Consider the following 14,300-nt stretch of genomic DNA (forward strand, 5'->3'; position numbering starts at 1 on the left):
GTAGTTATAATGAAATGCTAGCAACTGCCAGGAAAATTACAGAGTTGTTCTGAGCTGCTAGGTCTGCCAAGCAGCTGCCAGGAGCACTACATGTCTCCCCTACTCTTGTTCTAGTTTACTGATTTTTACCAAACTAGGGCGTTGTTCTTCAATTCCAAACTTTCAGAAAACATTCCAGTGTCTGTTGATTGCATGCGTCATTCAAAAGTAATCACATAATGGACAAAGAAACAAAGGAATGCTTTTCTGTTGAAAGGAAGTCTTTTGATGCACGCTTAGTGTGTGCTTCAGCATTGCACTTATCTGTCGGCCCATCCCTCTGTTGTCAATGCTACTCTATAGGGAGGATGTGCTATAAAAAAGGTTGCTTCCATTAACATCGATTAATTCACGGCTTGCTGTGCAGACTCCCCAAAAGTTCTACCAGTAAAATTCACCACTCCCACAACTCTATCAGAAGGGCAGAAACGTGTAGCAGTTGTGTAAAGGAACTCTTTGAGAATATTAGCACTAGATAAATTGTAAGTCAGAAGCACATCATAGAATCATAGAAAGGTTTGGGTTAGAAGGGACCTTAAAGATCATCGAATTCCAACCCCCCTGAAATGGGCAAAGACACCCTCCACTGAACCAGGCTGTTCAAAAACCATCCAGCCTGGCCTTGAACACTGCCAGGGGCACCCACAGCTTCTCTGAGCAACCTGTTCCAGTGTCTCACCACCCTCACAGTAAAGAACTTCTGACGATGTTGAAACACGTCTGTTCTTAACCTACCTGCTACCATCTCTTAGCCACAGGTTACCATGCCACAGCTGCTGAAGAACAGTTAAAACGTAATGCTCTAGTATATGCTGTGGGAGTGGTGACCGTAGTAAGAGGAAAAGAAACTCAAGCTGCTTCAGTCCTTTGTGAAGTGAATACTGTCTTACAAGCAGTGATTCATGAGTGAAGATGGCACAGCAAATGAGGTAATGGTGTTTGTAAAATGAGAGTAGATTCATGACTAACTTGGTATGTGTATACCAGAGGCAGAGCAGACAGCCAACCCATCAGGAGCTGGAGCCTTCAGACCTGGATTAGTTTAGACATATTTCAACATAGGTACTGCTGTGGGAGGTGGACTTCTGCCTCAGCCCTCACTGGCTGGGCCCAGCTTCACACAACCCCACCCTGCGTGCCACATGCTACTCTCTTTTTTTCTGTTTCCAGCCACGTAACACCATGCAGATAGAACACACAGGATTTCAGATTTCCAGGAGGAATGTGTAACTCAATGGAGATACCCCGGGCTTTTCTTCAAAACTCAAATCAGAGGCCTTTGTAAAAAGTTTTTCATTATCTACATCAAAGCCATGCCCACAGGCACTGCCTCCTGCGCTTCACCCTGGAGAAAACGGTTCCAGCTCTTTTCCAGATCATCTGCCCGGCCAACCTGTGAGGAGCCCATTACCTCATACTTTTCCAGGGAATTCACTTGCTCCCTGGAGCAATCCCCAAGGGTCTCAGGGCAGCAGAGAGGGCTCTGCTCTCTGATCAACATATTCAGCTCTGGGAGTGCACAAAATCGGAGGTATTCCTATGTTACTTTCTTCTCAAATGTGGAATGGTGACACTCAGTACCCAAGCTGGTTTGCTTTCGAGTGAAGTTCTGCTCCCATTCTGAGCGGGTGCCTTATTAAACACAGTGAAAACACACAACATGCTTGCCATCACCATGACTGCCCCAAATCCTCATTCGTCAATAGAACACTGTGAAACAAAACCTGGAGCTTCAACACACCCCACGGACTGATGGTGCCACAGGTTGAAAACCAGCCATCTACCCCCTGCTCCCCTGCGCTGCGATTTACACCTCCGTGAAGGAAAGGGCGGCCGCAGCACCTCGGGCCCTCCCTCTGACAGGGATCCACCACAGGTCCGCCCCTCCCACCTCCTCAAGGGCCCTGGCCCCGCCGGCCAGTGCCTGGCAGCTGGCGTCACCTCCGCCGGCTTCACACCCGCTTTCCGGCCTCCTCCCTGTGCTGCCGCCAAACCCTTCCGGCTGAGTCGCAAACCCGGGCCCGCGCGGGACTTTCGGTGGCGGACGCTGGAGGAGAGCACAGGCGCAGGGGAACCCGGAAGTGCCCGTGCGGCTGAGCCGGAGCGGGGCAAGGTGGTGTCTGTGTGGGGCTCCCGCGGCCCGGCCGGCCCGGTGAGGGCGGAGGCACGGCGCCTCGGGGCCAGGGCCTCACACCCCTCGGAGGGGCAGGTAAAGGGGTGATGAGAGGACGTGGGGCTGGGGTGTGTGTGTATATATATATGTGGGGGGGGGGGGGGGTGTCCGGCTTCGTGGGTGTGCCCGGGAGGGGCTGCGGTGGTGGTGGTGCGGGGTGGGGTCCCCTGAGGACCGCGGGTGCTGAAAAGGCGGGAGGGTGGCGGGGATTGGTGGCAAGCGTCCATGCATCTTTGGCTTGGGTTGTGAAGGGTGCTGGTTTGCTTGGAGTTAAGGGTGGCAGGAAGATGGCGTTTTTGGAGTGCACACGATGTTATCAGGTCGGTGAGGTGTATCGAAGGGGGTGTTTTAATATGGATTTCTGTAAATTAAAAGTGACAGGGTTTGTGTCATTTAAGTTTTATATGAGAGCATGGTAGACTGCTCGACCTCCTCTTTTTGGTTCTGTTAGGTTGACTTTTGATGGTGAACAAGCCAGTTTTTAGTTCTAGTGTATGTATGTGTATAAATTGGAACTTTGTAAATGCAAATAGATGTGCTTTCATTTTGGTATGTATTTCATCTTTATATGTAAGTATATGTATATTTACGTATAGACATACACGTTTACAAAGCAGAGTCTGAAATCAAAATTTTCATCCATTCAATGTAACTGTTACTTTATTGAAAATTAGGCTGACAGATTTATGAATAATATCTCATTGTCTTTTTTTTTTCCTTAGTGCTTGCCCTGTAATACAGAAATCTTCCAGAATGCTGGAGTCCTATGTTACTCCTATTCTAATGAGTTATGTGAATCGCTACATAAAGAATCTGAAGCCTTCAGATCTACAGTTGTCACTCTGGGGAGGAGATGTCGTACTTAGTAAACTTGAATTAAAGCTAGATGTGCTTGAACAGGTATGTTTATAGTAGTTGCAGTCTATGTCTTTGTCCTAAAAGAAGTTGACTAAATAATTTAGGTTGGTCTGCACAGATAAATGTTCAATTAGTACTTGCTGGCTTTCTTCTTATGCAAGCCCTTTATTTTCCCTGTATATAGTTATTTTTGCTTTAATTCCATGCCATTTGTTTGGCAATGAATGGTAATTCTTTGCACGCCCTGTAAGTAATGGGGTGTGAAAAGAATGGCTTTTTGTGGACATGTTTCTTATTTCAGTAACTATTGTTTTACAGTATGAACATAAACTTAATTGCTTTTCCAGTCGTATTTACTAATTGCATATAGTAACTAATTCAGAATGTCACAAAGTAGGAGCTCTCTTTAATTGTGCAGATTTGTGTTCTCTGTATTTTATAATTCCAGGTTTCATCATTCCAGTTGTATTTAACTTCAGAGTAACTGAGGGACAGTTATCAACTGGTTTGTGTGGATTAGATCAGGGGCTCTCGGCCTTTAAAAGACAAGCTTGACCAAATAAAATGCTTGATACAGAACTTGGAGCCTACTGTCAATATGAACTGATTAACTCTTAAGGGAGGGATCATTTCCTTGTGTGCTTATCTGAGTTGACAAGGAGTTGGATGTGTGAGACCAATAAAGCTGTTTTATGTTGATGTAGTGAGTCTTAGCTGGTGTCCTGTGTCCAGATGTAGTCCAAGTGAAGGAGCTGAGAGAAACACAGCAAAAATAATGGGAGATTTAGGCAATATGGCCACTGAAAGAAAAATTAAATAGACAGGTAATGTGTTTTAATTTTGAATAAAAAAAAAGTGAGACAAGATACGACAAGAGTTATGGGGATGAGACAAGGAAGAATGGAATAAATTGCATTTGGGAAGACTTAGATTGGACGCAAAGGGAAATTTCCTCGTTTTAATCAGATTGAGGCATTGGAGAAGACTGAGGAGGCTGCATGGTCTCTACTGGGAGACCTTTTAAAATGTGAAAGAATGTGATCTCTGATCCTGTTCTTGAAGAGGAGACAACCTTTCAAGAGATCCTATCCTGTCTTCTGCGCTTTTGTAAAGAGCCTGATTTGTCTTATATGAAGTATCTTGTGGCCTGTGTATTTTCTATCAAGTTCTTCATTTTATTGGTACAGCTTGTCCGTACAGCTGATGTGGGTACTAGACTTCAGTTGGTACGATGTGTTCCTCCCATGAATATTTGAAGACTTTTAAAATGTATATATTAGGAAATCTGAGAAGGGTTGATTGGAAAGGAATTCTGGAGGTTATATAGTCCAACCTCCTCTTCTGAGCAGGGCTCTTACCAGTATTATGTCAGATCAGCTTGCGGTTTTCTCCAGTTGAGTCTTGAAATCTCCTGTACTGGTTTTGAAAACCTTCACTTGTTCTACTGCTATACTGTGTAGAGAGAAGGTTTGTCCAAATAGCAAATGGTGACTTGGGATGGATATATCAAACTTGCTACATTACCTGGTACAGTTAGAATTTTGCTGCTGTCACTTATGTTGTTCCCTCTCAGATAGTTGCAGTTTGCTGGTGGGTGATCTCTTCATCTTTGCCTATTTATCAGCTAGGTACCTAAATGTCCAGTGTGATCTGTTAATGTCATGGCTCTTGTAGAAGCAAATGTTCCCATAATATACCTGTGCTAATGTTCTATCAGCTTAAATGGGGATGTGAATATGCAGCGAATACAGAATTGTTGGGCAGAGAACAGATTCAGAGCAGCCCTGCAGAGAAGGACTTGGGGGTGCTGGTCGATGAGAAAATGAACATGAGCCGGCTTCAGTGTGTACTTGCAGCCCAGAAAGCCAACCGTATCCTGGGCTGCATCAAAAGGAGTGTGACCAGGAGGTCAAAGGAGGTGATCCTGCCCCTCTACTCTGCTCTCGTGAGACCTCACTTGGAGTATTGTGCACAGTTCTGGTGTCCTCAGCATAAAAAGGACATGGAACTGTTGGAACAAGTCCAGAGGAGGGCCATGAGGATGAGTGTGGGGCTGGAGCACTTCTGTATGATGACAGGTGGAGAAAGTTGGGGCTGTTCAGCCTGGAGAAGAGAAGGCTGCATGGAGACCTCATAGCAGCCTTCCAGTATCTGAAGGGGTCTACAAGGATGCTGGGGATGGACTCTTCATCAGGGACTGTAGTGATAGGACAAGGGGTAATTTGTTCAAACTTAAACAGGGGAAGTTTAGATTGGATGTAAGGAAGAAGTTCTTTACTGTAAGGGTGGTGAGGCACTGGAATGGGTTGTCCAAGGAAGTTGTGAATGCTCCCTGGCGTTATTCAAGTCCAGGTTAGATGGAACTTTGGGCAACATAGTCTAGGGTGAGGTGTCTCTGCCCATGGCAGAGGGCTGGAACTAGATGATCTTAAGGCCCTTCCCAACTCACACCGGATTCTATGTTAGTACTTCCACGTCATGTTGCTTACTTATGGGTCACCAGACACTCGGTACTTAGTAAAAGGGGAAAGACTGCACAGAAAAGGAGGACAGAAAGAAATGGTCTTTAATATATTGTATTATGAGCAAGTTATCAAATCTGGCACACATTTGTTTTGTATTGTCTACTGAAATAGCACAACAAATATTTGTCTGCATGGCTTTAAGAAAACTTGGCTGTGCAATTAGGATACTGTCAGGCAAATTCCTTTGAGAAAGAACTGTCTTCTAAGTAAACTGTGCATTTGGTTGTATACCTCATTTTGAAAGAATTCATGTTTCTGTTTCTTTAACTGTCTTACAGTTAACTAGACAAAAATGAGAATATGTTAAATCTATCCAGCAAATAGTGGAAAAATATCTATTCTAGAGTACCTTTTGAAGTAAACTGGTAACTTACACATGTGAACACAAGTCAGGTTATAAATAGATGTTGAGGTATTGATGAATGACATAAAAATTACGTGCCTGCAAGTCTGAAAAGGAATTTATTCGTATTGCTGTTAATAGTAATAGTTTGCTGTCTCGATTCATGAAAGCATTGTGTCCTAAGTTGGAATGTATTTTTAGAGTCCTTATCTTTTTGTGAGTGCCTTCCTCCCTCTCTTCCCCCCAAGCTGCGGGACATAAGGTCCTTTATCATTTATTGTATGACCAGTGTAGTGATGTCTGTACTGAACTGCTCAGTATTTGCTATTCAGTGGCATGACTGAGACTCTGTGGGTTAAAATTTTGCTTGGGTTGACTGTAAGCCTAAGGCTAAATTTTTAGGAGAGAGGCTTTCAGCTAAAATCCTTCAGTATGTTAATGAATGAGATGAAGAAAAAATGTTTTGTTTTGTTTTTTTTTAAAGTGACTATTTACTGTGAACTATTTTCATGGGAAGCCTGTGACTGTCACCTTTTGGACTGGGGACTTGGAATTAGATGTGACTTTCTGTAAGCATGGCTGAGGTAGCAGTAAGGAGGTTCCCTGATACGAGACAGTTGTGTGGGGTTTTAAATTAGTTAATGAAAGCTTAGTAAACCCTAAAACTGAAACCCCACAGACTGAAAGCTTTACGACAACAACAGCAAAACGTATAGCTATGATCTTGTGAGTTGTCTTCTCTGAAGATTTTGTTAGGAGTGAATATACTTCATCTACTATTAGGTCTTGGATGTAAGATGAACTTCTTAGTCATAACAGTAGAAAGGCTAAAGAGTTATCTGTAGAATGGAGAGAGTGTTCCTTAACGTTGCTCCTATTAGGAGCTGTTGTCACTTTGATGGTGCTAGGTATTTGTGGGTAAGAATAGGTGGCTTCTCTTTTGGATGACTAATTAGAGTCAGGATGCTAACCTGTCGCAGTTGCAGTGATAGTTATTTCAACTTGGAACTTACGACATAATAACTACTATGAAAAATATTTTAGCGGGCTTCCAAACATGCTATTAAGATTTGAATACATTTTCAAGATGTTAGGTACATAATATTAACTAGCTTCACAGACTGCAGACTTATATATGCCAAGTATTAAATGCAAAATATATTGTCCTCAAATTTTATTATTGTAGAACTTCTATACAGCAGGGTTAGGACTAAAGTCAGGCAGTGCAGGAGAATAGGCTGTCTGGATCCACTTCTGGATGTTCGTCTAAAATTCCCTACCACCTTACCTGCTTGATCTCAGATTTTCACGGACCTTCTCTATTTAACTTCTACTCATTCATAGGAGTACTGAGTCAAAGCATGCAAGTACCTAGTACCTAAATTGAGCCAAGTGCAAAGGTGCTTAAGTCCCAGGTTGCCAGGGAAATTCTGCTGAACAAAGGTTTATGTCCCTGAGTTTACCAAGAAACAGCAGGCTCAGTGTGCATCAGCAGTGTGCCCTGGCAGCCAAGATGGCAAACCACATCTTGCAGTCCATCAAACAAAGAATAGCCAGCTGGTCAAAATTGGTGACTGTCCTGCTGTATTTGGTGTTGGTGTGGCCTCATCTTAAGCACTGTGTGAAGTTCTGGGCACCCCAATTTAAGAAGGATGTGGAGGTCTTTGAATGTGTCCAGAGGAGAGCAACAAAGCTGATGAAAGGGCTAAAAGGAATGTCCTGTGAAGAATGGCTAGGACTTCGGGCTTGTCTAGTTTGGAGAAAAGTAGGCTGAGGGGTGACATCATTGCTCTCTACAGCTCCCTGAGGACAGTAAGCAGAGATGGAGTTGCTGAGTTCTTTCCATGGTATCCAGTGATATGACCTGTGGGAATAGTTCAAAGCTGAGCCAGGGGAGGTTCAATCTTGACCACAGGAAGAATTTCTTAACTGAGGGGGTGATCAAACACTGGAACAGTCTTCTTACGGAGGTGGTCAATGTCCCAAGCCTGTCAGTGTTTAAGAGGCATTTGGATAATGCCCTTAATGACATGCTTTTGGTCAACCCTGAATTGGTCAGGCAGTTGAACTGGATGATCGTTGGAGGTCCCTTCCAACTGAAAATATTCTGTTGTAAGGGTGAGAACTATTGCTGAATATCTGGGAGACTTAGATTCACTTCTTCCTCAACCTGAGAATATTCACACCTGTAGTTCCCAGCATCTAAGGTGAAGACACAAACACCAGGCTATAAGCAACTCCAGCTAAAGACATCTGTTGTTCTTTCCCCATTAAGACTTAAAACCTTTATAGCCAAAAATGTCAGGATAGGAGATCAGGAAGTACATTTTCATTGAAGCCTTATCATTAGAATATTTAGTATTGAAAATGCTGACTTAAAATTCTGTAATAATATCAAATATAGTTTATTTATTGTGCACTAAGCAGTTATTTCCTTGTTCCAAATCTTCATGTCTAGCTCTGGGACCAGGTCTCTAGCCTGACCGTTTGTCCGATAGGCATGAAGCTCCTGATTCCTAGGAGAAACCCCTGGAGCTACTGGGGGAATTTCAGCACTTTGTATCCAAAAAATTTAAACCATGGTACCTTGTTTTCTGCTGACTCACTGCATGCAGGAGCAGCTGGCTCACTGGGGCTGTCCTATAGAGGTGTGATCTACGTATTGACTGGGTGGGGCCCCAGGCATTTGTTAGGAGTTCTAGGCTGATTTGCACCAGTTTTTAGAGCAGTGTGTTATACACATTAGGCCTTGGTGAGGAGTTATCGAATTTGTGAATGAAAAATTTAATAACTTTGTATTTACTGAGCAATTTGTTGTGAATGTGGCCGCAGTGGGCCAATCTTAAGCTCCAATCTCTTATAACTAAAATATTTTTGAAGAAATTGACTTGCTGTGGCTTTGTCAGTGTTTGTTTAATTCCAGTTTTGTGGTCTTCAGAATAATGCAGGTTGTGTATAATTTTAAGTATTTACTTTCACATGGTTCATTTCTACTTGTCCGTTGAACAGTGACACATTTTGTGGTAGCTTTGTGCAGAAGAGATGGCTTTAAATTGTCTTTGATTATTAAGGACATGATAATCCAAATGTTTCCTTTGAATAGACTAATTGTATGTGTGCAAGTGATTGTAAAGCTAGTTGTCAAGGCCCATGCCTTGACACTGCTAATGTGGGGAGACCAAATAAATTCTGACTTGCGTTTTGTGCTAGAACTGTACTATTTTAAGTTACAAATGTGCCTTCAATTTTGATGTGTTTCAGTATTCATTCACCATTCTTTTTGTTGTTGCTAGGAGCTGAAACTACCATTTACCTTTTTAAGCGGGCATATTCATGAACTTCGGATTCATGTGCCATGGACAAAATTGGGATCAGAGCCAGTTGTTATCACCATCAATACAATGGAATGCATCTTGAAATTAAAGGATGGGGCTCAGGTAAGAAATGTGATGAATGCATTTCTAACATTGAGAGGTTGAAAATAATAGCTTCTATGATGACCTTCTTCAAAGCCACCTGAAGAATCAGGCACGTGAAGGTGCGGTCCCTGCTATTTTTTTAAGAGGCTGATACTGTTCTCATCATGGCTAGTGTCTTCGTTTATGCTTATTTTTAATTCTTTATTAGCTGTAGCCATGTTCTTGCGGATGTAAGAGCATGTTAATAGTGCTTTGCTGGAATTTTCTTACGACTTGACAAAAAATGTATTTCAAGAACAGTGTAGTTTCCTGCACACTTCCAACTTCTTCCTCCCAAGGAGCAGTGCTGCTTGCTTGAGACAGATGTGAGCAGCACCACTGAGTATTGGGCATTTTTCCGAACATGTGGTGTTGTTATTAAAGGAGTGCTTTAAAGATCCAGAAGTGTAATTCTTTTTTCCCTTCAAAAGTTGCAATATTTGCTTGAATGTACTTAGAAGCTTTCTTACATGAAAGGGTCTCAAAGGGCTTTTTGTTTTGTTGCTTGCAATAATTTGCCATTACACTGTTTGACAGGCTCAGGAAAGATTTTCTTCTGACACAATGAAACTGAAATATGCAGTGGCTCAATTTTGTTATATGTGTAACTTAGTTAACAAAAAGTACTTTGGTATTTTAATGTTGAACTTGGTTTTTTTTTTTAGTCAGTATGGTGCTTTAACCCTAGAGGTTTTGTGGTTGGGTTTTTTTTTTTTGGTTGTTTACTTTTTAAAGCCTTGTTCACATTTTAATTTCAACACAGTCCTCCAGCTATATTAAGCATAATGCAAAAGAAAATTCCAGCTTGTGCAAAGCTTTCAAGTGTTTGGTAGGGTGCTTGATGAGCTGTTAACATTTAACATCAATAATTAGACATGAGCCAGCAGAAACATTTGAAAACACGTTTCCATTATGTTTAATATTTCTTGTAATATTCTTTTACTGTTACAGAGCTAAAAAGCTTTTGTTGCTGGAATAGAAATCTTTAGACCTATGTGTGCCACCCACAAAGCATATACTTGCATTCTGTAGCTCACTCCATGTGCATGTGTGCATCTACACACATGCATGCACACCAACAGCCAAATGCTTTTCTAATGGTAAGGTAAGATTTTGAGGCCAGATGTTCCATAAGAAATGTTTTAGAAGCAGCAAATTGCAACTAATTATAGAAGCTGCAGAAGAAGATCTGTAGCCTATGACTTTGTGCAACCCAGAACTAATTGATACTGGACCACGCAGATGGCTACTGCTGGAATGATCAGATTTCCTGCTTGCATGGTATTTGATACTTAAATTTTGTGGTGCATACAGTAAAAGGTCAAATGTCACAAATGTAAAGCACTCTCAAAACAAGTATTTGTTACAGATGTTTAAGATTCAGAGGCAAGAAAGGATTTTTGAAAATTGCAACTGACATTTGAACAAATTATTCAGTGGTATTTAGTGGAAGCTAAAATTTGGGTCTGTGCCATGGGAGGTTTATCTTTGACTAACAAGAATGTAAATGAAAACAGTTTTATGCTGTTTTTTGAGGATGTGTTTCTAAAAGTTGACAGCTTTAATTTTATTTCTTAAATTACTATTTGAAAGTTTTTTGTAAAAAGAAAATGTTTAGACAGATTCTTGTATTCTAACTTCCATTGTGACAATGTGCTTGGCCAAAGCCAATTGTCATAAAAATGTTTGCAATCAGTGAGTAAAAAACCTGAGTGAAATAAAATATATCTGTGGAATATAGTAGTAAAATGAACTTTCAGTGGATTTAGCACCAACTGGAGCTGTTCTGCCAAGAACTTCATATCAGTGAAGAGTGTAATTAGCAAGAAAGTTTAGTTCTCAAAAATTGATTGGCTTGATCCTGCGTTTCCTTCCTCAGGTCAAACTTCTAATAAGCACATGCATAATTTCACCTGAGCAAAAAAGAAACTTTCTGACCTCAGTTTAGTGTGATATGTATTCTTTGGAAAGGGGCTATTTCAAAGGTTATTGATTTTGAAGATCTGTGGGGATTCAAATACACAGTGTTGTTGGAAGCTATTGTCAAGTGGACCCTACAGTTTTTTGTAAGCAAAAAACCCTCTCTCCTTTTGTATGTTTTTGAGGAGCTTCAGCCCCCTGGGGAATGCTTTTGTAAATCTGTGCTTTTACTCTGATGCTGTGTCATAGTTCAGTTTCAGTGCTAGGTTGGCTGGCTTTTTGTTGTTTATTCTATTGCAGCATCTCCTTAGCTGAAATGAAAGTTTGGAGCAGACAGTAATAGCTCAACTTCTAGTTTCATGCTAATAGTCTCCTTTTCTAAGGAGAAATGTTGTATAACTGGCAAGTTTGCCCAGTGATATGCAAAATCCACAGTGTAGAATTAGTGATATTGTCAGCGAATTTCAAAGTTTGAGCCTTTCAAAGGTCATTGCTTTTCCCCTTTAAATTCATATGATGCAAATTGGCCAAGATAAGCCTGTGCGTGTTTTGTTCACCTTCCTGATATTACAACTAACGACAAGACTAATCTTCTCTGTGTTCAACCTTGAATTCTGTGGGTTTTAGTTTTGGAACTGATGCAGATCAGGAGATTCAAGGAGAAATGTTTCATCTGTGTTACTGCTTCACTTCTGTGTCCTTGTCTTTAATCAGGACAAAGTGCATCGGGAGTATGCTAATGCAGATGAAGATGAAAACTTTCCGTACCCCAAGGATAACTAATTATGGAATCATGGAAAACTGTTAGATAGAAGTGCTCATGGGCACAGGGAAGCCAAATAGTTGTTTGGATCAGCGTACAGACAATTAGCCACTGTTCTTTTTATGAGATACTACAAAGGAAGTTTTGAAGGAGTGTAATAACCTTGTGGAAACAGTGGAAAACAGCTCACAATCATGACTGTCAGAATAGCAGACATATTCTTATCTGACAGTCAGTAGAGACTGCCATCAAAGAATACTAAAAATAGAAATTGATCATGACTGGGAAATGGTTAAGATGGTAGATAGGGTATGCAGGACAGGTTATGAAGGACCTTGAAAGTAAAGACAGAAAGCTTGTGTTTAAAGATATAGTTATATGAAGTTTTTGGTTTAGGTGGTAAAGCTAGCTCTAGGTCTGAGACAGTGCTTTGCTGTTTTTCTCTTTCTCACCTGGGCTGTAAAAGTTCAATTGAATGTGGCTGTATGGACAAGCAGTGCTCTTTATCCCTTCTGAGTATGTAGGTATGCTGTTTAGTGACAGCAGAAACAGACTTGAAGTCAGAAGACCAACTGAGTTTGTCGCAGCCCACCATTCTGCTTTTCATCTGCTGATGTAGAAGATCAAGGTCTTTGTTTGTGAAATATTTTCATTACTTATTTCCATAGTGTTATCTTTAGTTCAGTAAATCTGATACTGAGTTTTAATACTTGTACGTGAAATTTAAGGTGAAGGTTGTATCAAGAGCTGTCCTACATGAAGCAAACTGTGTGGTCACTATTGTTGAGTTATGATCTCAGGTTAATGATGAGGTTAATACAAAATTCATCATGTAGCAGCCAGCTCATGTTGCTTTTGTTTGTGTTTTAATAGCTTAATATAGCAAAGGGGATTTTATCCATTTGTCTCTGTGTGTGCATACAAGTAAGTGTATGTAAGTAATAAGAATGGTTTTGCCTATTACTTTAAATGGAAAAATCCTATATGTAAATTGGACTTTAAGTAGTTGAATCTTTTCCAAAGGTTTAGGAAGTTTTGGCAGAGCCTTTGGTTGGATTTTATGCCATTTTCTGTCAAGACTCCAGCCTGAAGAGTTCTTCTCACATCAAACTGTTCATAGAAAACATGTGTTTTAGGTAGGAGATTTTCTTTCAAGGATATTATCTTTCTAAGGGAGAAATACCATGTCCTACAACTCTCTTGCAAAAATATTTAGTAAACTTAGTCTTTCAGCAGAGGAAGCAGTAAATGCACCTGCTAGAAGAGGGCTCGGAGCATTTGGTTAACACACTTGTTGTCTTTGAATATCCAGTGTTTTCATGTGAGTGGCTGAAGAGGAGGTACTGAACAGCTTTGCTCAAAGATGGATTAATATTCATATGTTCTAGCTGGGCAAGCAAGAGTGACCATGTAATTTACCTCTGTTTCTTCTAAGCACATTCATATGAAAAGACTTTAAAAGCAAGGTATATGACATTGTAAATTGCAGCAATTCTGCTGCCAAAATAAGAAATTGCCTTTGCTGTGAATTTGTTCAGATGCCTGTGGACACATTTCTTAATACTCTAGCTGTACAAGTCAGTCCACTGACTGTCCACAGTCCAGCCATAGCATTGCCTCAACCTGAATAGCTGGCTTGCTTACCTAAGTCCCTGTTACCATTTTAGTAATTTTGGGTGCTTTTCTGACCACACAAACTGTAGATGACCAGGCACAACAGGGAATGTAGGAGTGCCCAGTGCAACTGAACTTTGTGGTTGTTGTAACATTCCCCCAGTTTATCATAACAGTACACATGTACATGAAAGATGGAAACAAGATATGTTTTCCTTTCTTTCTGCCAGCTTGTCTTCTAAGCAGTTTCCAACTGGCTGAAAATTAAATGCTTGTTAGAAAGATTTAAACTTGATAGTTTCAGTCCTTGAAATATTTAGGCCTGAAAATGTCAACATTATACATCTCTAAAAAGAGAGGCCAAGTACACTGTGTCAGGCATATTTTCTGTGGGACCAGATTCAGGAACAGAAAAGCAGTCAAAAATGTAGTTGGGGCTATATTCTTGCTAAGGAGGTTGGATTTTTGAATACAGTTCAAGAAGGATATTGTCAAAGCTATTAATGGTTGGACTAGATGATCTTAAAGGTCCTTTCCAACCTAAATGTTCTATGATTCTAAAACCAGCCTGGTTGTTATTACAAAATTTATTGAGATTGTATAATAG

General features: G+C 40.9%; 1 protein-coding gene across 9 annotated transcripts in view; it reads left to right on the top strand.

Annotated features, from left to right (window-relative positions):
* Nucleotides 1–1,998: 1,998 nt before the first annotated feature.
* VPS13B (vacuolar protein sorting 13 homolog B) overlaps nt 1,999–14,300 on the top strand; it is a 436,747-nt gene continuing 424,445 nt past the window's right edge. For 7 of the 9 annotated variants that reach the window (XM_061373228.1, XM_061373222.1, XM_061373223.1 and 4 more), the window contains exons 1-3: nt 1,999–2,248; nt 2,935–3,112; nt 9,232–9,375. In XM_061373228.1, the coding sequence (XP_061229212.1) occupies nt 2,966–3,112; nt 9,232–9,375 (291 nt within the window). In that variant the 5' untranslated portion in view covers nt 1,999–2,248; nt 2,935–2,965. Of the gene's footprint in view, nt 2,249–2,934; nt 3,113–9,231; nt 9,376–14,300 lie in introns of those variants that run through there. The other 2 variants (XR_009728432.1, XM_061373230.1) reach the window with 2 other exon arrangements.

The sequence above is a fragment of the Neopsephotus bourkii genome, unplaced genomic scaffold (assembly GCF_033783945.1).
Source record: "Neopsephotus bourkii isolate Nb327-2 ecotype Australia unplaced genomic scaffold, CSIRO-AGI_Nbou_v1 NB_1630, whole genome shotgun sequence".
Classification (NCBI taxonomy): domain Eukaryota; kingdom Metazoa; phylum Chordata; class Aves; order Psittaciformes; family Psittacidae; genus Neopsephotus; species Neopsephotus bourkii.